Source organism: Ruditapes philippinarum, unplaced genomic scaffold (genome assembly GCF_026571515.1).
Source record: "Ruditapes philippinarum isolate M1 unplaced genomic scaffold, ASM2657151v2 ctg1332_1_1_1_1, whole genome shotgun sequence".
Classification (NCBI taxonomy): Eukaryota; Metazoa; Mollusca; class Bivalvia; order Venerida; family Veneridae; genus Ruditapes; species Ruditapes philippinarum.
Genome location: NW_026853962.1, coordinates 102,859 through 127,467, shown reverse-complemented (window position 1 = coordinate 127,467; position 24,609 = coordinate 102,859). Strand labels below are relative to the sequence as shown.

General features: G+C 35.6%; 1 protein-coding gene and 1 long non-coding RNA gene across 2 annotated transcripts in view; both read right to left on the bottom strand.

The window, feature by feature from the left end:
- LOC132738508 (uncharacterized) overlaps nt 1-24,609 on the bottom strand; it is a gene marked incomplete at its 5' end in the record, with an annotated part of 181,797 nt that overhangs the window by 55,187 nt on the left and 102,001 nt on the right. The window contains 1 exon segment of the mRNA XM_060726011.1: nt 8,750-8,811. Within this exon segment, the coding sequence (XP_060581994.1) occupies nt 8,750-8,811 (62 nt within the window).
- LOC132738513 (uncharacterized) lies at nt 12,117-14,741 on the bottom strand. The gene is made up of 3 exons (XR_009626886.1): nt 12,832-14,741; nt 12,558-12,690; nt 12,117-12,272 (listed from the first exon to the last, which is right to left on the bottom strand). It is a non-coding gene; the product is annotated as an uncharacterized LOC132738513 (long non-coding RNA).

The window sequence follows — 24,609 nt, the reverse complement described above, 5'->3', positions numbered from 1 at the left end:
TCATCAGAAGTATTGTTTTAATGTAAATATTTGAAGTTTGAGTGTAATAACTTTTAATATGTTTGTGTGTTTGCGAACAAATGAATAAATGAAAAATAAATAAGTAGAAGTAGAAACTGTATTCGTATGTGTTTATTTTGGGCCTGCTGAATGTTACTTTCATGCAGGACTTTGTTAGCCAGACTTACCTCTCCAATGCTACCTAAGGAGAAGAGACTAAGTTTGGTTACACTGGTGGCAGCGGTGGGATATGGACTTTAACACACTTCTGGAGAATTAAACGTCAAAACATGGAATTTAATAAAGTGACATCTTTTAAAGAGATTTACGAAAGGAGTCCTCCTCCAAAGAAACTACAAAGTTACTTTGTGCGGGCAAATCCAAAACCAAGTATTTCGGAGAAGGATTTTGACAACTTCGTGGATAATTATCTTCTAAAACCTATTCAGTCTAGAGGATATAAAGTGCACCCAAATCTTCCATTTGTGTTTGGGTCAGAAAAATGGGATTAATTAAGTTGTGTCAATAATTGAAAGAGTTTATAAAGAGAAAAGTGCTGGATTTTTTTTTGTGTGTTGCTCCTGTTATTTTCAAATTCAGTGGAATATAATTATATAGATATGAAAAAAATCATATAGATACAGAAAAGGTGAAATTATAAGTGATTACAAAAAAGAAATGGAATAAGAAATTTGAAAATACTTCCTTAGGCTAATTCAGAAAATGGCAGAATTAATTAATGATACAGAAATAACATTATTGCAAATCATGGTGGAATTACACAATACTGTACAACACTTTCAGCTTGAATTTCAGAATTTTTTGAGCATTGTTCGTATACAGCTTAATCAGAGGGACAACACAATTGCAGATTTGAAGAAAGAAATTAATCAGTTGAAGACTGATTTAGATCTGCTAGTTCGCAAAGTCACTCCAAATGATATGAAATCATAATTCATTCATTGGTGTTTTTAAAAAGAAGTGTTTTTTTTATATAAATGCTAAACAGTGAAGTATGTTATCATAATGTGAGATGTATGCATTATTTCTTAAAGTGCAGTAAAAGATAGTTCATTTTTTTTATCGCCAAGGATTTAAGTTCAGATATATGTAATTGGTTATTTAATCGATAAAGCATCAAGATGCCCCCTAAGCGTGTTTCAGAAAATCAGGAAGGGTTGCCTAATCCTCAAGATGATAAAAGTGTTGAGGATGACCTTCGTCGTCAGATTTTGGATTTAAAACGGAAATTAACAATTTCTGAGGAAACAAGGGAGAGAACTCTTCAGGAATCTATAAGGGAAAGGAATATGATGATTGACCGTTATCAGGAGCAAATTGATAGAATAAGTGCACAAAGGAGAAAAGGGCATGATATACCGATGCCACGTCAAGTTCAGTTCGATGGAAAATCTTCATGGGAGAGCTTTGTAAAGCCGTTCATAGCTTTACAACAATCATGTAACTGGGATGAAGATGAAAGCCTTTTTCGTCTTCAAAGTAGTTTGAGAGGAGAGGCAGCTGAGTTCGCCTACAATCAGACAACACCAGAAACAACGGCATCATATGGAAAATTGATGCGGGCACTTGAAACCAGATATAAGGAACACCGTAACAGTTCTTCATATTTGGCAGAATTAGAGAGCCGTAAGCTTCAACCAAAAGAAAAGTTGGCTGAAAACATGGAATTTAATAAAGTGACATCTTTTAAAGAGATTTACGAAAGGAGTCCTCCTCCAAAGAAACTACAAAGTTACTTTGTGCGGGCAAATCCAAAACCAAGTATTTCGGAGAAGGATTTTGACAACTTCGTGGATAATTATCTTCTAAAACCTATTCAGTCTAGAGGATATAAAGTGCACCCAAATCTTCCATTTGTGTTTGGGTCAGAAAAATGGGATTAATTAAGTTGTGTCAATAATTGAAAGAGTTTATAAAGAGAAAAGTGCTGGGGTTTTTTTGTGTGTTGCTCCTGTTATTTTCAAATTCAGTGGAATATATATGGATATGAAAAAAAATTATATAGATACAGAAAAGGTGAAATTATAAGTGATTACAAAAAAGAAATGGAATAAGAAATTTAAAAATACTTCCTTAGGCTAATTCAGAAAATGGCAGAATTAATTAATGATACAGAAATAACATTATTGCAAATCATGGTGGAATTACACAATACTGTACAACACTTTTAGCTTGAATTTCAGAATTTTTTGAGCATTGTTCGTATACAGCTTAATCAGAGGGACAACACAATTGCAGATTTGAAGAAAGAAATTAATCAGTTGAAGACTGATTTAGATCTGCTAGTTCGCAAAGTCACTCCAAATGATATGAAATCATAATTCATTCATTGGTGTTTTTAAAAGAAGTGTTTTTTTTTATATAAATGCTAAACAGTGAAGTGTGTTATCATAATGTGAGATGTATGCATTATTTCTTAAAGTGCAGTAAAAGATAGTTCATTTTTTTTTATCGCCAAGGATTTAAGTTCAGATATATGTAATTGGTTATTTAATCGATAAAGCATCAAGATGCCCCCTAAGCGTGTTTCAGAAAATCAGGAAGGGTTGCCTAATCCTCAAGATGATAGAAGTGTTGAGGATGACCTTCGTCGTCAGATTTTGGATTTAAAACGGAAATTAACAATTTCTGAGGAAACAAGGGAGAGAACTCTTCAGGAATCTATAAGGGAACGGAATATGGTGATTGACCGTTATCAGGAGCAAATTGATAGAATAAGTGCACAAAGGAGAAAAGGGCATGATATACCGATGCCACGTCAAGTTCAGTTCGATGGAAAATCTTCATGGGAGAGCTTTGTAAAGCCGTTCATAGCTTTACAACAATCATGTAACTGGGATGAAGATGAAAGCCTTTTTCGTCTTCAAAGTAGTTTGAGAGGAGAGGCAGCTGAGTTCGCCTACAATCAGACAACACCAGAAACAACGGCATCATATGGAAAATTGATGCGGGCACTTGAAACCAGATATAAGGAACACCGTAACAGTTCCTCATATTTGGCGGAATTAGAGAGCCGTAAGCTTCAACCAAAAGAAAAGTTGGCTGAATATGTTTCAGATATACGTAAGTTGGTGATAAAGGGCTATCCTACAGCTGATGACATTACCAGGGAAACGATTAACGTCCGTCATTTTATCAAAGGCTTACAAGACCAACAGGCTGCACTTAACATTGGCATGAAAGATCCAAAAACTATTGAGGAAGCCAGAACAATCCTTGAGACTTACAATAGCTTAAAGGATGAAATGAGGGGAGGTGCAAGAGTTCGAGAAATACATCCCGTGAAAAAGCCAAGTTCAACTGACTATGTTACAGAAAGTAGGCTTCAAATCTTTGGCAGAGATATTAAATCTTCACTTGGAAAGAAAATTGACAGTTTAGCTAACCAAATAAAAGATGTGTCAAACCAACAAAAGCAACAAGTTCAAAGGAGACCAGCAGTAAGACCTAACAGTAATATTGTTTGTTATAGATGTGGTGAGGTTGGACATATTTCCAAGCAATGCAGTGGAAAAATGGATAAGACTGTTAACAAGAAAACGGAAAACTAGGAAGGACTGGTGCTATCGGCCCAGCATTAGTCCATAAACCTTGTGGTGATAAAGTAACAATCATTAAGTGTCGTGGAATTAATCATGGTACTTCCATTCTTTTGAAAACATATGTATGTGACATACAGTCTCATTTTGTGGTGGACACAGGTGCATGTGCAACAATACTTTCAACAGCTTTATATAACAAAATTCCCAATTCAAAGAAACCAGAGTTAAAACCAGTTGACAATTCTCTTAGACTTGAAGTTGCGGATAATGGACTTTTGCAAGTTGACGGAATAATGTCAGTTGATTTTAAGATAGGTAAAGATTACTTTCAATGGAATGTTCTGGTCGCAGCCATTCGAGAAGATGGATTAATTGGCTTGGATTTTCTGCATTATTATGACTATAATTAAACAAAAGTGGTTTGAAGTTGCGTGGGAAAAGGTGTGAAACTTTAATTGAAAATGTTCCTTTAAGAGCTGTTAGAGTTACATGTACAGAGACAATTTCTTTACCACCAGACTCTGAGTGCATTATTCCTGGTAAAGCAAACAGCAGTTCTTTTGATTTTAAAACTGGATATTTTAACCATCTGAAAGTATTACATGATCTTCCACGGATGCAAAGGCATATTACATTTGGACATTCAATTTATGACACTAAGCAACTGAAAAAGGGACAGTCTATACCTATCAGAGTGATAAATACTTCACAGGAAAAGGTTACAATTAATGAAGGTTCGACTTTAGGTTTTATAGAAGAAGTTGAGGAAAGTGATATCTGTGAGGAACAATCATCATTAAATCAGACATGTGTAAAAAGTTTAACAATGGACAGTTTAGATGCATATATAGCAAAATGGAGTAAACCGCTACAAGACTTATACAATCGTTCTTGTGTAAATCTTACTCAAACGCAAAAACTTACCCTTGCTTCTTTATTAGAGGAATTTAAATCAATATTTTCAACCGGTCCCAGTGACTTAGGGAGATTTAGTGTTATAAAGCACCAAATCAATACAGCAAAAGCACAGCCAATCAAAATACCGCCGAGACGGGTGCCGAAAGCATTTGAAGGTCAAGAAGAAAAGGTAATTCAACAGCAACTAGCAGCTGGAGTTATCAAGGAAAGTAACAGTCCTTGGTCATTTCCACTTTGTTTTGTTAAGAAACGTGACGGAAGTACTAGGGCATGTATTGATTACAGAAGACTAAATGATATTACTGTAAAAGATGCATACCCGTTACCAAAAATTGATGAATGTTTGGACTCATTACATGGAGCTGTGTATTTTAGTACCTGTGACCTTGCTAGTGGATTTTGGCAAATTGAAGTTGATGAAAAGGACAGGTCCAAAACGGCATTTTGTACAAGCAAAAATGGACTCTATGAATATGTTACTTTACCCATGGGACTTTGTAACTCACCATCAACCTTTCAGCGTGTGATGGAAGTAGTATTTCGCGGACTCCAGTGGAAAACATTATTGATTTATCTTGATGATATAATTTGTTTTGCCAAAAGTTTCGAGGAACATGTTAGCAGGTTGAAAGATATTTTTGGAAAGTTAAAGCAAGCTAACTTAAAACTGAAACCCGAGAAATGCAACCTCTTTAGGACATCAGTTGAATTTCTAGGATTTACTGTGAGTGGTGATGGAGTAAGTCCAACTGGTAATAAAGTAGAGTGCATAAAAAATTGGCCTGTGCCTAAAAATTTAACAGAAGTTAGGAGCTTTGTTCAATTCTGCTCCTACTACAGAAGATTTATCAGGTCATTTTCAATGCTAGCTGCACCAATGAATAGATTGATGGGGGCCGGTCAGGTATTTCATTGGGGCGAAGAGCAACAAAGATCATTTGAGGACTTAAAATCAGTTCTTTGCGGTAATGAAGTGTTAGCCTATCCAAATAATACAGGCTTATTTATCTTGGATGTTGATGCGAGTGACACTGGGGTAGGAGGATGTTTAAGTCAAATGCAGTTTTGTGAAGCATCCGGAACAGATGTTGAGAGGCCAATAATGTTCGTGAAAGAGGGAAATAAGCTGGCTAGTAAGTCGTTTTCTCCGAACGACCATGACACTACCGTCAGTAGCCAAGTGTTTAAACCCTCGCTTCTTGTGAATCATAGTCCGGAAAGTCTCGCAAGGTTGCAACGAAATGACCCAGATGTGGGTCGCATAATTCTCTGGATGGAGGAAAATAGAAAGCCTTCGAGAGATGATATTGCTGCTGAATCACCTGCAGTAAGGAATTTGTGGCTGAACTGGGACATTTTGTGTCTGAAGGACAATGTTCTATTTCGGAAGTTTACAAACAAAGATTTTACGATTAGAGAACAACTGGTTCTCCCATCATTGCTCAAAAGAGATGTATTAAAAGCGTGTCATGACTCTAAACTATCAGCGCATCAAGGAATAGACAGGACATTATCAAAGATAAAGTGTTCATTTTACTGGTATCATATGAAATTTGATGTTCGGGAGTATATCAGGAACTGTACAGTATGTTCATTCAGGAAAATGCCTTCTAATCCTGGAAGACATAGTCTCGCACACTATTTAGTGTCAAATCCAATGGATCGAGTCTGCACAGATATTATTGGACCTTTACCATGCACAGAAAAACAAAATCGTTATATTCTTGTAGCCATGGACCAGTTCTCGAAATTTGTTGAGTGCTATCCGCTTCAAGACCAGACTGCAGAAACTGTAGCGAGGAAACTTGTTTATGAATTTTTCAGTCGGTATGGTATTTGTTTGGATTTACACAGTGATCAGGGATCAAATTATCAATCGAAGCTTTTTCAAGAAGTTTGTCGTCTTCTTGAGATTAACCAAACACGTACATCAAGTTTTCACCCTTCTGCGAATGGAATGGTGGAACGTTTTAATCAAAGTTTATACAACATGATAACAACATACATAAATGACAATCAAACCAATTGGGATGAAGACTTGCAATTAGTGACATTTGCGTATAGGTCATGTGAGCATGCCTCTACGGGATATTCACCGAACATGTTGATGTTTGGCCGAGAAGTTGTACTGCCAATTCAGTTACAATATGGTTGTTTTCCAGCAAATGAGAATCCTTATTCGAGCAATTTTGTTGAAAATCTTAAGGCTAAGTTAGAACAAGTATATTCACTGGCCAGGAAACATACAAAATCAGCAGTGAAGAGACAAAAACGCAATTATGATTCAAGAGTACATAAAAACACCTTAAATGTAGGAGATTTAGTTTACTGCCTTGACAAATCTAGAACAGTTGGTAGATCGAAGAAGCTAGAACCTATCATTTGGCAGGGCCCTTTTGTTGTCATAAAGAAATTCTCAGACCTTTTGTTTAAAATCAAAAACAAGAAAAAGTCAAAAATAGTTCACCATGACAAATTAAAAAGATATACTGCCAGTATTATTCCACAGTGGGTCAGTGCCATCAAAATTAACTTAAATAACGAAGAAAATTCACTACCAACAGTTAAACAAAAAGAAACTATTATCTTCAAAAGGAAAGGAAATCAAATTAAGAGGACAACATCTAATAAGAATCAAAATAAAAAAGTAATTGATGCAGCATCTTTAAGACGTGGTCAGAGAAACAGGAAACAGACACAATTTTATCAAGCAAATTAACATTTACAAAAATATGGGAATAAGTGAATATGGACTGATGGCCAGTGTAAACATTCTATTAAACAAAAGATGCATTCAGTGAAACTATATACCTGAAATGCTCAGGTACATTGTAAAAACCTCAGGTATGTTGTAAAAGGAGCACAATCAGCCCCTTTTGTTTTCTAAGAAACTGGAATCACAAAATGATGGACCATGAATAATTGTTACATGTGTGAGGGATATACTGTTTGGTATAAGACAATATAAAAATGTGAAACTAGTCAGATATTCAAATAATGCCTCAGTGTAACAACTGCAGTAAAGATTTTAGAAATTTCCAAAAATTAAGATGACACTTCCTAAAATACGTACCATATTATTTTGGAAGTTATATATGTGTTAACTGTGAGTTAAGGTTCGATACGGAATTACGGTTAATTGCACACTGTTTAAAAAAATCTCATAAAAAAAGGACTTCGGTCAACTCTTTCGATATTACTCAAAGAAGAAAATCTTACTTCAAAACTTTCAAAAACGACACTTTTGGACTTAATAGTGAAACTTTTTCGAAAGAGGACATTGATTACTTGGTAAATCAAAATTTTAGAACAAATTGTGAAGTAGAGAATACTGTATACTCAATGGAAAAGGAACTTAATTTGTGTGGAATGCCTACACAAAATACTCCGTATACAGAGGATATTAGTGTGGTATCAGTGTCCCCAGCACCAGATGACCAATCAAAGAATGACTTTGAGCTTCCGAAGTTCACCAATCAGCTACTGTACTCAGCAGTTCAATTGCCAGGATTCACTTCTTTAAACTATACTCAGAGTGCAGCTGATCAGGATCAACTTCCCCAACCACCTAACATCCTGAAGAGAAAACTTTCCTCATCCACACCACTAATGGATGAAGAAAATCATAATCAGTGCTGCTGTGCTAAAATACTCAAACTAGAAGAATCAATAGACACTAGATTCAAACAGTTAGAAAACACAATGATCCAGCATCAAAAACAAATGCTGGATGCCTTGAACAAATCCAATCAGTACCAACATCAACTTGGGTTGGGATTACAAAAACAAATGATGGAACTAAACTCACAACTACTAAAAGTGCAAACTTTTGAAGTACAAAGAGCCGAAATGGCAATGAAATGTTCAAAAAGTAACATGATTGCCACAAAATGAGGACGGACAGACGGATGTATGGACGGATGGACAAGGGTAAATCTAAATGGCCCCCAGTGGGGGCAAAATAAAAATAAAAATAAGTTACCAAAAATATTTGATGTATTTGTTCCTTTTGTTTTCTTTTTTCAACCAATATTTACATATCCTAAATAAAGATTATCAGAAATTCCATACAACTTCATCAATCCAAATCAGTTCTCCAATTCCGAAAGAAAATTATCCTTCATTTTTGAACTATGAATACAATATTTAAAGTCCCTGATCCACTGTTTCAACTCTTGTTCTTTTCAGCTTCTATGAAGGGCTAGTAGTAATGTTACTGTCCCTTGTTATGCTTTACTTGTTTTTCACATTGTAACTATTTTACTTACTCAATCCTCTCCTTCTGCAAGGCCATCAGAGACTTCTGTTTCTGTTTTATACTTTGTCCACTCTGAAAGATTCCATGCTATAATCAGTTCTTGATTTACACCAAGTTCAAACTACTTCAAAATGAATTCAATTTAATTGAGCAGTTTTGACTGAAAACTATCCTATTAAAATAAATGGAAAAGCATTTTAACTTTGCAATTAGACCATACATCAAAATCTATATCATGATACCACTCCAACACAAATTTTGAAACTCATCCTTGAATGTTTAATGGGTACAAAGTATAGTTTGCATTGACTCAGAGTTTAAAATGGTCATGACACCAAATTTGTCCTGCTGCACATTTAGCAGGTGTAAATAAATAATCCTTTCTCCAAGAATGGAGAATGAATGTGTAAGGCTACAGAGAGGGCTGCAATTATCTGAGCAAACAACAAATTGATAGATATATTATGATGTGCCTTTTTTCTTATATAAGATTATGTAATACATTATAATAAATATTCATATAATTAAATAGGTAAAATGTTTTAAAAATATATTTTGCTAACTTTTTAACTTAAAACAAGAACCAGTCCGGGTGATGCTCCCCGAGAAGGTTCTGGACACAGGAAAGTATAAAATAATAAACAAAGGGCAAAAACTCCAAAATTAGGCAAGGCGGAGTTATGTTTTTTTGCACTGCACTTCTATTCAATGAGATCTATCTATCTATAAAGTTTCCTGATGATATCTCTTATAGTTTCAGAGTTATGTCCCGGGTAAAATTCAAAGTTTTAAAAATGAACAAAGGGCAATAACTCCAAAATTAGACCAGGCTTTGTTTAGGTTCTTTAAGCATTGCAGTTCTATTCAATGATATCTAGCTACCTACAAAGTTTCATGTTGATATCTCTAATAGTTTTAAAGTTATGTCCCGGACAAAAGTCAAACAGTAACAAGAGCCACCGCCGGGCGGGGGCAATGCTCGACTTTTTACTAAACGCAAACATAGAAAGGTTTAAACATATCTTAACGTTTCCTTTTTATAAATTTAGTTGGTCTGTCTTGCCACATTAGTTTTGTTTATATATTTTGTATATATATATATGAATAGCAACAATGATGCAATTTCTAAAAATAGCAACAATGACGCAATTTCTTAAAATAGCAACAATAATGCAATTTCTAAAAAATGGCAACAATGACGCAATTTCTAAAAAATGGCAACAATGACGCAATTTCTAAAAATAGCAACAATGACGCAATTTCTAAAAATAGCAACAATGACGTAATTTCTAAAAATAGCAACAATGACGCAATTTCTAAAAATAGCAACAATGACGCAATTTCTAAAAATAGCAACAATGATGCAATTTCTAAAAAATGACAACAATGACGCAATTTCTAAAAAATGGCAACAATGACGCAATTTCTAAAAATAGAAACAATGACTCAATTTCTATAAATAGCAACAATGAGGCAATTTCTAAAAATAGAAACAATGACGCAATTTCTAAAAATAGCAACACTGACGCAATTTCTAAAAATAGCAACAATGACGCAATTCTATAAATAGAAACAATGACCCAATTCTATAAATAGAAACAATGACGCTATTCTATCTATAAATAGAAACAATGACGCAATTCTATCAATAGAAACAATAACGCAATTCTATAAATAGAAACATTACGCAATTCTTGTTGTTGTTGTTGTTGTAAATATATATATATATATACACACACACACACACCAATAAATATATAATTATGGTCATTTAATGCACAAATCTGAGAAAATTCAGTAATTTAACCTGCAAGGTCAAGGTCATTAAAGAGCCCAAGCAAATTTGGGTTTGATAAACAACAAGGTCTGGTCCTTAAGAATGTTCTGTTATAATATGAAGTTGATCCCTTCAATAATAGCAAAGTTACAGTCAGTTACCGCCAAAACAATGAAAATTTCAATAATTTGACCTTCAAAGACAATGTCATTAATGAGTGAAGGTCAAGGTCTGTCGGTATATTTTTAACAGTTATCTTTGAAGATTATTATGTTCAAGTTTCAAGACAATCCATTCAAAAATAACAAAGTTACAGCCAATAATAGCCAAAAAACTGAAAATTTCAATAATTTGACCTTCAAAGTCAAGGTCATTTATGAGTGAAGGTCAAGGTCTGTCTAGTTATTTTTTAGGGATATCCCTGAAGATAATTATGTTCAAGTTTGAAGACAATCCATTCAAAAATAACAAAGTTACAGCCAATAATAGCCAAAAAAACTAGACCTATCACTGAAGGTGATTAATACCCCCACCAGCAACTTTGACTTTTTGAAAAATAAGTAGTCTGAAGTAAAATTTGAACACAAACTATCAACTGTGTACAAAGAAATATTTTAATTAATTGTAATCCCAACTGGGGTCTCTAAATAAGCTTGCTTTTCACAAAGTTTGAATACAATATCTCATTCCTAACTTTAGTTATTGTCCGGAAACCATTAAATAACGGTTTTAATGGAATAACCATTTTTCTATTTTTAGTAACACTGTAACAGTGACCTTGACTCTAGGGGGGTCCAAATGCAATACCAACCAAGGTCTTCATATAAGCTTGCTATACACCAAGTTTGATTACAATATCTCATTCCTAACTCAAGTTATTGTCAGAAAACCATTTTTCTATTTTTATTAACAATGACCTTGACCCCAGTGGGCCCAAATGCAATAACAACCCAGGTCTTCATATCAGCTTGCTATACCCCAAGTTTGATAACAATATCTCATTCCTAACTAGTTATTGTCCAGAGATTTTTCTATTTTTAGTAACAGTGACCCTGACCTTGACCCCAGGGGGTCCAAATGCAATACCAACCCAGGTCATTATATAAGCTTGCTATACACCAAGTTTGATAACAATATCTCATTCCTAACTTTAGTTATTGTCCGGAAACCATTAAATAACGGTGACCTTGACCTTGACCCCAGGGGGTCCAAATGCAATACCAACCCAGGTCTTCATATAAGCTTGCTATACACCAAGTTTGATAACAATATCTCATTCCTAACTCTAGTTATTGTCCGGAAACCATTTTTCTATTTTTAGTTAAGGTGACCTTGACCCCAGGGGGTCCAAATGCAATACCAAGCCAGGTCTTAATGTAAGCTTGCTATACACCAAGTTTGATAACAATATCTCAATCCTAACTCAAGTTATTGTCCGGAAATCATTTTTCTATTTTTAGTAATGGTGACTTTGACCTTGACCCCAGGGGGTCCAAATGCAATACCAACCCAGGTCTTCATATAAGCTTTCTATACGCCAAGTTTGATAACAATATCTCATTCCTAACTCTAGTTATTGTCTAGAAACCATTATTTTTTTGTAACCTTGACCTTGACCCCAGGGGGTCCAAATGCAATACCAACCCAGGTCTTCATATAAGCTTGCTATACACCAAGTTTGATAACAATATCTCATTCCTAACTGTAGTTATTGTCCGGAAACCATTTTTCTATTTTTAGTAACGGTGACCTTGACCTTGACCCCAGGGGGTCCAAATGCAATACCAACCGGAGTTTTCACATAAGGTTGCTATATACCAAGTTTGATTACAATACCTCATTCCAAACTCTAGTTATCGTCCGGAAACCATGATGTGGACCGACCGACGGACCGACCGACCGACAAGCTGACTCCTATATACCCCCCTAAACTTTGTTTGTGGGGGTATACACAAGTTTGATAACAATATCTCATTCCTAACTCTAGTTATTGTCCGGAAATCATTTTTCTATTTTTAGTAATGGTGACTTTGACCTTGACCCCAGGGGGTCCAAATGCAATACCAACCCAGGTCTTCATATAAGCTTTCTATACGCCAAGTTTGATAACAATATCTCATTCCTAACTCTAGTTATTGTCCGGAAACCATTTTTCTATTTTTAGTAACGGTGACCTTGACCCCAGGGGGTCCAAATGCAATACCAACCCAGGTCTTCATATAAGCTTGCTATACACCAAGTTTGATAACAATATCTCATTCCTAACTGTAGTTTAATTGTCCAGAAACCATTCTTCTATTTTTAGTAACGGTGACCTTGACCTTGACCCCAGGGGGTCCAAATGCAATACCAACCGGAGTTTTCACATAAGGTTGCTATATACCAAGTTTGATTACAATACCTCATTCCAAACTCTAGTTATCGTCCGGAAACCATGATGTGGACCGACCGACGGACAAGCTGACTCCTATATACCCCCCCTAAACTTCGTTTGTGGGGGTATACACAAGTTTGATAACAATATCTCATTCCTAACTCTAGTTATTGTACGGAAATCATTTTTCTATTTTTAGTAATGGTGACTTTGACCTTGACCCCAGGGGGTCCAAATGCAATACCAACCCAGGTCTTCATATAAGCTTTCTATACGCCAAGTTTGATAACAATATCTCATTCCTAACTCTAGTTATTGTCCGGAAACCATTTTTCTATTTTTAGTAACGGTGACCTTGACCTTGACCCCAGGGGGTCCAAATGCAATACCAACCCAGGTCTTCATATAAGCTTGCTATACACCAAGTTTGATAACAGTATCTCATTCCTAAATGTAGTTTAATTGTCCAGAAACCATTCTTCTATTTTTAGTAACGGTGACCTTGACCTTGACCCCAGGGGGTCCAAATGCAATACCAACCGGAGTTTTCACATAAGGTTGCTATATACCAAGTTTGATTACAATACCTCATTCCAAACTCTAGTTATCGTCCGGAAACCATGATGTGGACCGACCAACGGACGGACGGACCGACCGACCAACCGACCGACCAACAAGCTGACTCCTATATACCCCCCCTAAACTTCGTTTGTGGGGGTATAATGAAAATTTCAATAATTTGACCTTCAAAGTCAAGGTCATTTATGAGTGAACGTCAAAGTCTGGCGGGTTATTTTTAAGGGATATCCTTGAAGATTATTATGTTCAAGTTTGAAGACAATCCATTCAAAAATAACAAAGTTACAGCCAATAACAGCATGAACAAGCAAAAATTGGACTTTTAACCTTGAAGGTCAAGGTCATTTATGGATGAAGGTCAAGGTTATTGTGGTCTACTGAAAGGTCTTGTCCCAAGGGTTGTTGTGGCCAAGTATGAAGACAATACACCAAGAAATAAAAAAGTTATGATCCAGGTACAAGTTTGCGGACGGCAACGGCAACGCCGACCCGACTATAACAATACCTCTACTTTTTTTTTCAAAAAAAAGTCGAGCTAAAAATGAACAAAGGGCAATAACTTCAAAATAAGGCAAGGCAGAGTAATGATTCTTAAGCACTGCACTTCTACCCAATAAGACCTATCTATCTACAAAGTTTCATGTTGATATCTCTTATAATTTTAGAGTAATGTCCCGGACAAAGTTCAAAGTGTCAAAATGAACAAGAGCCATGTCAACATGGCCATCCCCCGCCGAATGTGTTTGCTCATTGGAAGAATGTATATGTAGTAGAGCAGAATAATTCCATTTTAAGAAATCTTTTGGTAATGAAAACTGATAGCTATAGTGATTACAGATTTGAAACCTATGTGAATACTGATGGCAGAAAATAACAAAGGGCAATAACTGAACAAGATTGCATTTGAGAAAAATGCTATGCCACCACATGGTTCAAATTTCATAGCTGTACATCAAAGGACAAGAAAGTAGGTCACATCATCAAAATCTAGGTCAAAGTTCAATTTTACAACTAAAACTGTGCACATCGTCAAAATGTCATTGCTGTACATCAAAGGACAAGAAAGTAGGTCACTGTCCCCTTGGGCAAAGCATAATTTTGACCCAAGGGTTTAATAACAATCTTGATACAGGTCCACCAAACAACATTTCAAGTCAAATATCTAAGCTATAGCTTTCTCCCATTCAGAAAAAATTTGTTTTATTTTCTGTTTTTACTACATGTACATAATGAGAATCACTGCCCCCGGGCAGGGCCAATTTTTGACATTTGAACAACTATAGATGATATTATTATCAAACATCAAAGCTCTATGCCTTGAACCTTCACACAAAATTTTTTTTTCCCACTATATGTACATAATGAAAATCAACAACCCCCGGAGCGGAACCAATTTTGACCCCAGGGCTATAATTTGAAAAATCTTGCTAGAGGTTCACTACACAATGTTTCATATTATTTAACAAATATTAAAGCTCTAAGCCTTGTACCTTCAGACAATAAGATTTTTTGATTTTTTACTATATCTATATATTGAAATCAATGACCCCCAGGGCGGGGGCAATTTTAACCCCAGGGCTATCATTTGAGCAATCTTGCTAGAGTTTTACAACACAATGTTTCATGCAAAATATCTAACCTCTAGCATTTGTCAATTGCAAGAAGATTTTTTTTTAAGTTTTTACTATATACATATATGGAAAACCAATGACCCCTGGGGCCGGCCGATTTTGACCCCAGGGCTATAATTTGAACAATCTGAGTAGAGGTCTACCAGACAATGCCTTATGCAAAATATCTAAGCTCTAGGCCTTTTGGGTTTTTACAAGAAGGTATTTTAAGTTTTTACTATATGTACATAGTGAAAATCAATGACCCCCGGGGCGGGACCAATTTTGACCCTAGGGCTATAATTTGAACAATCTTGTTAGAGGTCTACCAGACAATGCATTATGCAAAATATCTAAGCTCTAGGCCTTTTGGGTCTTTACAAGAAGATTTTTTTAATTTATTCTTATAATTCCTTTTGGTTGCCATGGCAACCAGATTTCTGCATGGAATGAAATTCTTTGAACAACTTTGGAAGCCCTTCAACCAAGGAACAATCCTGCCAAGTTTGGTTGAAATTGGACTAGTGGTTTTTCACAAGAAGATTTTTTAAGTTCACTATATAATCTATATAACACACACACACACAAACACACAGGTGAATCGCTATATGCCACCGCATCGCAGATGCTGCGGTGGCATAAAAATAATGCAGGGTAGGTTATCATTCTTGTGTGCTGCATCCCTCCTCAGTAAAATCTATCCACCTATGAAGTTTCAAGTTGATACCTCAAATACTTTTTGAGAACAAAATTGAATTGAAAAATTAAGTATGAAAAAAAAACAAAGGGCAATAACTCAAAAATTATAAAAGGTAGAGTTATCATTCTTGTGCACTGCACACCTCCTGAGTTAGATCTATGCACCTATGACGTTTCATAATGATATCTCAAAGGCCTTTTGAGTTATGCACTGGACAAAAATTAATTTTGAAAAATAAAAAGGGCAATAAGTAAACAATTATGCAGGGTAGAGTTATCGTTCTTGTGCACTGCACACTTCCTCAATGAGATCCATCCACCTATGAAGTTTCAAGTTGATATCTCAAATACTTTTTGAGATAAGCTCCGGACAAAACAGTATGAAAAAGAACAAAGGGCAATAACTAAAATATTGTACAGGGAAGAGTTATCATTCTTTTGCACAGCATTCCTCCTCAATAAAATCTATCCACCTATGATATTTCATGTTGACATCTCAAACACTTTTGAGTTATGCTCCACTTAGGTGAAAAATTATGTATGAAAAATAACAAAGGGCAATAACTCAAAAATTATAAAAGGTAGAGTTATCATTCGTGTGCACTGCACACCTGAGTGAGATCTATGCACCTATGAAGTTTCATTTTGATATCTCAAAGGCTTTTAGAGTTATGCTCTGGACAAAAATTAATCTTGAAAATTAACAAAGGGCAATAACTCAAAAATAATGCAGGGTAGAGTTATCATTCTTGTGCAATGAACTCCTCCTAAATGAGATCCATCCACCTATGAAGTTTCAAGTTGATACCTCAAATACTTTTCGAGTAAGCTCTGGACAAAATAGCATGAAAAAGAACAAAGGGCAATAACTCAAAAATTGTATAGGGAAGAGTTATCATTCTTGCGCACAACATTCCTCCTCAATAAGATCTATCCAACTATGACATTTCATGTTGATATCTCAAAAACTTTTTGAGTTTTGCTCCACTCAGGTGAAAAATTAAGTATGAAAAATAACAAAGGGCAATAACTCAAAAATTATGAAAGGTAGAGTTATCATTCTAGTGCACTGCACACCTCCTGAGTGAGATATATGCACCTATGAAGTTTCATGTTGATATCTCATAGGCTTTTGGAGTTATGCTCTGGACAAAAATCAATTTTGAAAAATAACAAAGGGCAATAACTCAAAAATTATAAAGGGTAGAGTTATCATTCTTGTGCACTGCACTCCTCCTCAATGAGGTCTATCCACCTATGAAGTTTCAAGTTGATAACTCAAATACTTTTAGAGATATGCTCTGGACAAAAATGTCGAACGGAAGGACAAACGGACGGAAGGACGGACAGACGGACGGAGACTATTTCTATATCCCCCGCCGCCTTTTCGGCGGGGGATAACAAAGGGCAATAACTCCAAAAGTAGGCAAGACAGTGTTACAGTTCTTGTGCACTGCAAACCTACTTAATGAGATCTATCTACCTACAAAGTTTCATGTTCATACCTCTTATAGTTTTAAAGTTATGTCCTGGACAAAGTTCAAAGTGTGAAAATAAACAAAGAGGAATAATTTAAAAAATAGGCAAGGCAGAGTTACGGTTCTTGTGCACTGCACACCTACTCAATGAGATCTATCTACCTACAAAGTTTCATGTTGATATCTCTTACAGTTTAAGAGTTATGTCCTGAACAAAGTTCAAAGTGTAAAAATAAACAAAGGGGAATAATTCAAAAATTAGGCAAGGCAGAGTTACGGTTCTTGTGCAATGCACAACTACTCAATGAGATCTATCTACCTACAAAGTTTCATGTTGACACCACTTATAGGTTACGAGTTATATCCCAGACAAAGTTCCAAGTGTAAAATAAACAAAGGGGGATAATTCAAGAATTAGGCAAGGCAGAGTAACGGTTCTTGTGCACTGCACACCTACTCAATGAGATCTATCTACCTACAAAGTTTCATGTTGATACCTCTTATACATTTAGAGTAATGTCCCGGACAAAGTTCAAAGATTTAAAATAAACAAGCAAATTCGTTGAATTTATATCCCCACGCCGGGTACTGGTTATAATTAATACAACAACTGAAGACATAAGGCTTTATTTATATATTAATCATGGCATAAACAGTAATATTCTTTGAACTTGATAAATATTCAGGGCAATAACAGAGCCATAACTTTGTGTTAAATAGTAAAATCTGGAAATGCCAATGAGATGTATGCATACTACATAACTAATCAAGGGCCATAAATCTGAGTTATTAGTATCTGACTGGAACAAGGCGACTATATGCATATCTCCTCTTAGTATCCCAAGTTTCATTGAATTCCAGCCAGTAGTAGCAGAGATTTTAGTAGCGAGGAAACAAATATTTTTCTATATGGATACTGCATAACTAATCAAGGGCCATAACTCTGAGTTAAAGTGTCTGACCGGAACAAGCAGACGATATGTGCATCTTCTCTTGGTATTGAAGGTTCCCATAAAGTTTCGTTGAATTCCAGCCAGTAGTTGCAGAGAAGTAGTGCGGAAACGATTTTTACTCCATACGCATATTGCATAACTAATCAAGGGCCATAACTCTGAGTTAAAGTATCTGACCGGAACAAGCCGACGATATGCGCATCTCCTCTTGGTATTGAAGGTTCCGATAAAGTTTCGTTGAATTCCAGCCAGTAGTTGCAGAGAAGTAGTGCGGAAACGATTTTTACTCTATATGCATACTACATACAGTCTTTCCGAAAGACCGTCGGACCTGACCGGTAAAAAAGCAGAAGGTCCGATAAAAATATATGTATTGACGGCCCAACAGTCCGGTAAAAATTAAGGATTTATAAAAACCTTACATTCAACATTTTGCAAAGACCGATCATTTACCTACATTCAAAGCATATCAAAATGTTGTCATTACACAATATAAGCAATGCTTGTAGTTGTCAACTGTTATGCATTCTCATAATGCAAACTTTAATGTAACAACGTAAGATAAAAATATCCGACAACTAGTACAATTAAAGTCAATAAGCGGCCGTATAAATTACATAAGCGGCCCAGATGTGAAAGGTCACCCGCTATTAGTTTGTTTACACAGATGAAAGTGTCAGTTTATTAAATGGAACAATTTACGTCTTTAATCCACAGACTGAGAGAAATGCTAAACTAGACCTATCACTGAAGGTGATTAATACCCCCACCTGCAACTTTGACTTAATGAAAAAAAAAATAGTCTGAAGAAAAATTTGAACACAAACTATCAACTGTGTACAAAGATATATTTCAATTAATTGTAATCGCAACTGGGGTCTTGAAATAAGCTTGCTATACACCAAGTTTGATTACAATATCTCATTCCTAACTCTAGTTATTGTCCGGAAACCATTTTTCTATTTTTAGTAACACTGTAACGGTGACCTTGACCCCAAGGGGTCCAAATGCAATACCAACCCAGGTCTTCATATAAGCTTCCTTTACACCAAATTAGATTACAATATCTCATTCCTAACTCTACTTATTGTCCGAAAACCATTTTTCTATTTTTCCTAACGGTGACCTTGACCTTGACCCCAGGGGGCCCAAATGCAATACCAACCCAGGTCTTCATATAAGCTTGCTATACGCCAAGTTTGATAACAATATCTCATTCCTAACTCAAGTTATTGTCCGGAAACCATTTTTCTATTTTTAGTAACGGTGACCTTGACCTTGACCCCAAGGGGTCCAAATGCAATACCAACCCAGGTCTTCATATAAGCTTGCTATACACCAAGTTTGATTACAGTATCTCATTCCTAAGTCAAGTTATTGTCCGGAAACCATTTTTCTATTTTTAGTAACGGTGACCTTGACCTTGACTCCAGAGGGTCCAAATGCAATACCAACTGGACTTTCCACATAAGGTTGCTATATACCAAGTTTGATAACAATACCTCATTCATAACTCTAGTTATCGTCTGGAAACCATGATGTGGACCGACCGACGGACCGACCGACGGACCAACCAACCGACCGACCGACAAGCTGACTCCTATATACCCCCCCTAAACTTCGTTTGTGGGGGTATAATTACACGTGTGCTCAACTGGTGTTTAGCTATGAAAGCTCGTCCAAGATGTTGACAAAAATTAAACTATACTGTGAAGGGAACAATTAATCTGTCAACTTCACTAAATTACCGATATATATAATTCTGTTTACATATGCCAGACTTTTGCTGAAATTTACCCTCTCATCTTGCTAGTATATAGTCTGTATGAAATTAAAGTTTAAATAGCAAAATCCATTGAATACATGTATAACAATATTTATGTTGACATTTTGATTGTGGTGAAAAAAGATAACTTCACTTCGTTGATAATACAATTTTCTTTTTGTACACAAATTTTTTGACTGCTGATACATATCAAATGACTCAAAATGCTATACCAATCAGGTTTTTTTGGTCCAGTAAAATCATGTTTGGTCCAGTAAAAATTTTCAGTTTACAGGACCTACTGTCCAGTAAAACTCAGAAGTCTTTCGCATAGACTGTACATAACTAATCAAGGGCCATAACTCTGAGTTAAAATGTCTGACCGGAACAAGCCGACGATATGCGCATCTCCTCTTGATATTGATGATTCCCATAAAGTTTCGTTGAATTCCAGCCAGTAGTTGCAGAGAACTACTCCGGAAACGAAATTCGGACGGACGGATGGACGGACGGACAACGCCAAAACTATATCCCCCTCCCGATTCCATCGGCGGGGGATAACAAAGGGGGATAATTCAAAAATTAGGCAAGGCAGAGTTACAGTTCTTGTACATTGCACACCTACTCAATGAGATCTATCTACCTACAAAGTTTCATGTTGATACCTCTTATACTTTTAGAGTTATGTCCCGGACAAAGTTCAAAGTGTAAAATAAACAAAGGGGGATAATTCAAAAATTAGGCAAGGCAGAGTTACGGTTCTTGTGCACTGCACACCTACTCAATGAGATCTATCTACCTACAATGTTTCATGTTGATACCTCTTATACTTTTAGAGTTATGTCCCGGACAAAGTTCAAAGTGTAAAATAAACAAAGGGGGATAATTCAAAAATTAGGCAAGGCAGAGTTACGGTTCTTGTGCACTGCACACCTACTCAATGAGAGCTATCTACCTACAATGTTTCATGTTGATACCTCTTATACTTTTAGAGTAATGTCCTGGATAAAGTTCAAAGTGTAAAAATAAACAAAGGGGAATAATTCAAAAATTAGGCAAGGCAGAGTTACGAGCGGCGACTATATGCTCCCCCGAAATTTTTCGGGGAGCATAATTAATATTAAAATTTTTGTCTTTAAACAATAGATTTTAAATATTTTAGTTTTATTTTGAACTTTTGTTCTATAAAGGATGTTTGTTATTGTGAAAACTTGTTGGCTTTTAATAAGCCGATAGGTTATTACTTTGTTTAGCATTAACATAAAATTACTACAAAAACACCAAAGCTGAGAAATTTCTCAGTCCAATGGCGCCTCCCACTTTTTAAGTTTGTGACAATTTTAATTTCTGGACCAATTATCACAAACAAGTTTCAGAAAGAACCAATTGTATTTTCCACAGAAACAAAGACATGTTTTGAAATAAGGAAATTTTGGAGTCAAAGTATCATTCTTATGCATACTTTGGACATAATAAATTTGTTGTTAATTAAAATACTGTCTTCGTCATTTCCAGGTATGTACAACATAATATATTTTTTATTGTTTTAATGTTATTTTCTTGGTAGTTATAAATAATAAATGTTAAACTATTGTTTAAAGCAATAATAAAACATTATTTTTGATAAATTAATGTAAAAAATATATCTTATTCTTACAATTTTGTAAAATTGTACTCTTTTTTTCAAGTTTTTTGGATTTTTGTAAAATTTTATGTAAAACTAGAACTATCACTAAATGTGATTAATACCCCCACAAGACTGCTTCGGAAATGAGGATGTTACTAGTAACAGAATACCTTGTAAAAGAATTGAAATATAGAGTTATGGTTGTGGGCAATTAAAGATAGTTGTGGTTCTTATATGTTGCATTTCCTTTCAATGTGGTTGGCCATTGATAAAGTTTAATTGAATTACTCTGTAATAAGTCCACAAAGACAAAGAAAAGGAACAAAGGGCAATAACTCTATAAATACTGAAGATAGAGTTATAGTTCTTGTGCACTGCACTTCCTCTTATTGTGCTTGACCATTGTATGAAGTTGTTTTGAATTCCAACCAGTACGTTTTAAGTTATGCTCCTGACAAGGAAAAGTATCAAAGGGCAGTAACTCTGTATTTTGTCAAAATGGAGTTATGGCTCTTGTGCACTGCACTTCCTTTTATGTCCTTGACAACTGTATGAAGTTGTATTGAATTCCAAACAGTAGTTTTCAAGTTATGCTCTGGACAAGGAAAAGTAACAAAGGGCAATAACTCTGTAATTAGTCAAGATAAAGTTATGGTTCTTATGCACTGCACTTCCTTTCAATGTGCTTGACCATTGTATGTAGTTATATTGAATTCCAACCATTAGTCTTCAAGTTATGGTCCGGACAAAAAAATCAATGGAAAAGTAACAAAGGGCAATAACTCTGTAATTAGTCAAGATAGAGTTATGGTTCTTGTGCACTGCACTTTCTCTCAATGTGCTTGACCATTGTATGAAGTTATATTGAATTCCAACCATTAGTCTTCAAGTTATGGTCCGGACAAAAAAGGCAATGGAAAAGTAACAAAGGGCAATAACTCTGTAATTACTTTAGATAGAGTTATGGTTCTTGTGCACTGCACTTTCCCTTATTGTGTTTGACAATTGTATGAAGTTGTTTTTAATTCCAACCAGTAGTTTTCAAGCTATGCCCCAGACAAGGAAAATTAACAAAGGGCAATTACTCTGTAATTAGTCAAGATAGAGTTATGGTTCTTATGCACTGCACTTCCTTTCAATGTGCTTGACCATTGTATGAAGTTATATTGAATTCCAACCATTAGTCTTCAAGTTATGGTCCGGACAAAAAAATCAATGGAAAAGTAACAAAGGACAATAACTCTGTAATTACTTTGGATAGAGTAATGGTTCTTGTGCACTGCACTTTCCCTTATTGTGTTTGACAATTGTATGAAGTTGTATTGAATTCCAAACAGTTGTTTTCAAGTTATGCCCCAGACAAGGAAAAGTAACAAAGGGCAATAACTCTGTAATAAGTCAAGATAGAGTTATAGTTTTTATGCACTGCACTTCCTCTCAATGTGCTTGACCATTGTATGTAGTTATATTGAATTCCAACCATTAGTCTTCAAGTTATGGTCCGGACAAAAAAAATCAATGGAAAAGTAACAAAGGGCAATAATTGAAGTTTACGTAGTAAACGCGGTTTATGCAAGATCTAAATTAATTCTACTTTCGATTTGATGTTAACATCGTCGGTACTTGACCTATATCCGGTTTCTAATACCACGTGACTAAATTCAGCTCCCTTATCAACAAAGTAGGACCCGCATCAGCAGCAATACGTATGCAGCCTCTCGATTTCCACAGCGCTCTTTGTTCACACGCACATTAATTTAGAAAAATAATTTTACACCACCATCCATCCCCGCCTCTCACCTTGAAGAGCAATGCCTTCTGGTTAAGATCTTGTCAGTATGCCTCTAATGGGGATTAGGCTCGTAAGCCAATACCAAGAAAGAAGGAGGCATACTGGCTCGGACTACATCAGACTTAATGGTTTTAACATGTTTTATGTCTTATTTCCAGTTTTAGTTATATTTATCATATAATCATTCATTTGGTCTGATGTTTCTTCGCCAGTTATGCCAAAAATAAAGATTTATAAGTCTATCACTTGTTTCGTGGTTTTAATTTGATTGAGTATAAACTCTGTAATTACTTTGGATAGAGTTATGGTTCTTGTGCACTGCACTTTCCCTTATTGTGTTTGACAATTGTATGAAGTTGTTTTGAATTCCAAACAGTTGTTCTCAAGTTATGCCCAAGACAAGGAAAAGTAACAAAGGGCAATAACTCTGTAATAAGTCAAGATAGAGTTATAGTTCTTATGCACTGCACTTCCTCTCAATGTGCTTGACCATTGTATGAAGTTATATTGAATTCAAACTATTAGTCTTCAAGTTATGGTTCCAGACAAAAAAGCAATGGAAAAGCAACAAAGGGCAATAACTCTGTAATTACTTTAGATAGAGTTATGGTTCTTGTGCACTGCACTTCCCCTTATTGTGTTTGACAATTGTATGGAGTTGTTTTGAATTCCAACCAGTAGTTTTCAAGTTTTGCCCCGGACAAGGAAAAGTAACAAAGGGCAATAACTCTGTAATTAGTCAAGATAGAGTTATGGTTCTTGTGCACTGCACTTCCTCTCAATGTGCTTGACCATTGTATGTAGTTATATTGAATTCAAACTATTAGTCTTCAAGTTATGGTCCGGACAAAAAAAAGCAATGGAAAAGCAACAAAGGGCAATAACTCTGTAATTACTTTAGAAAGAGTTATGGTTCTTGTGCACTGCACTTCCCCTTATTGTGTTTGACAATTGTTTGAAGTTGTTTTGAATTCCAACCAGTAATTTTCAAGTTATGCCCCGGACAAGGAAAAGTAACAAAGGGCAATAACTCTGTAATTAGTCAAGATAGAGTTATGGTTCTTGTGCACTGCACTTCCTCTCAATGTGCTTGACCATTGTATGTAGTTATATTGAATTCCAACCATTAGTCTTCAAGTTATGCTCCGGACAAGGAAAATGCAACGGACGTCTGGACCGACCGACCGATCGACCACCGGGTGACTCCTATATACCC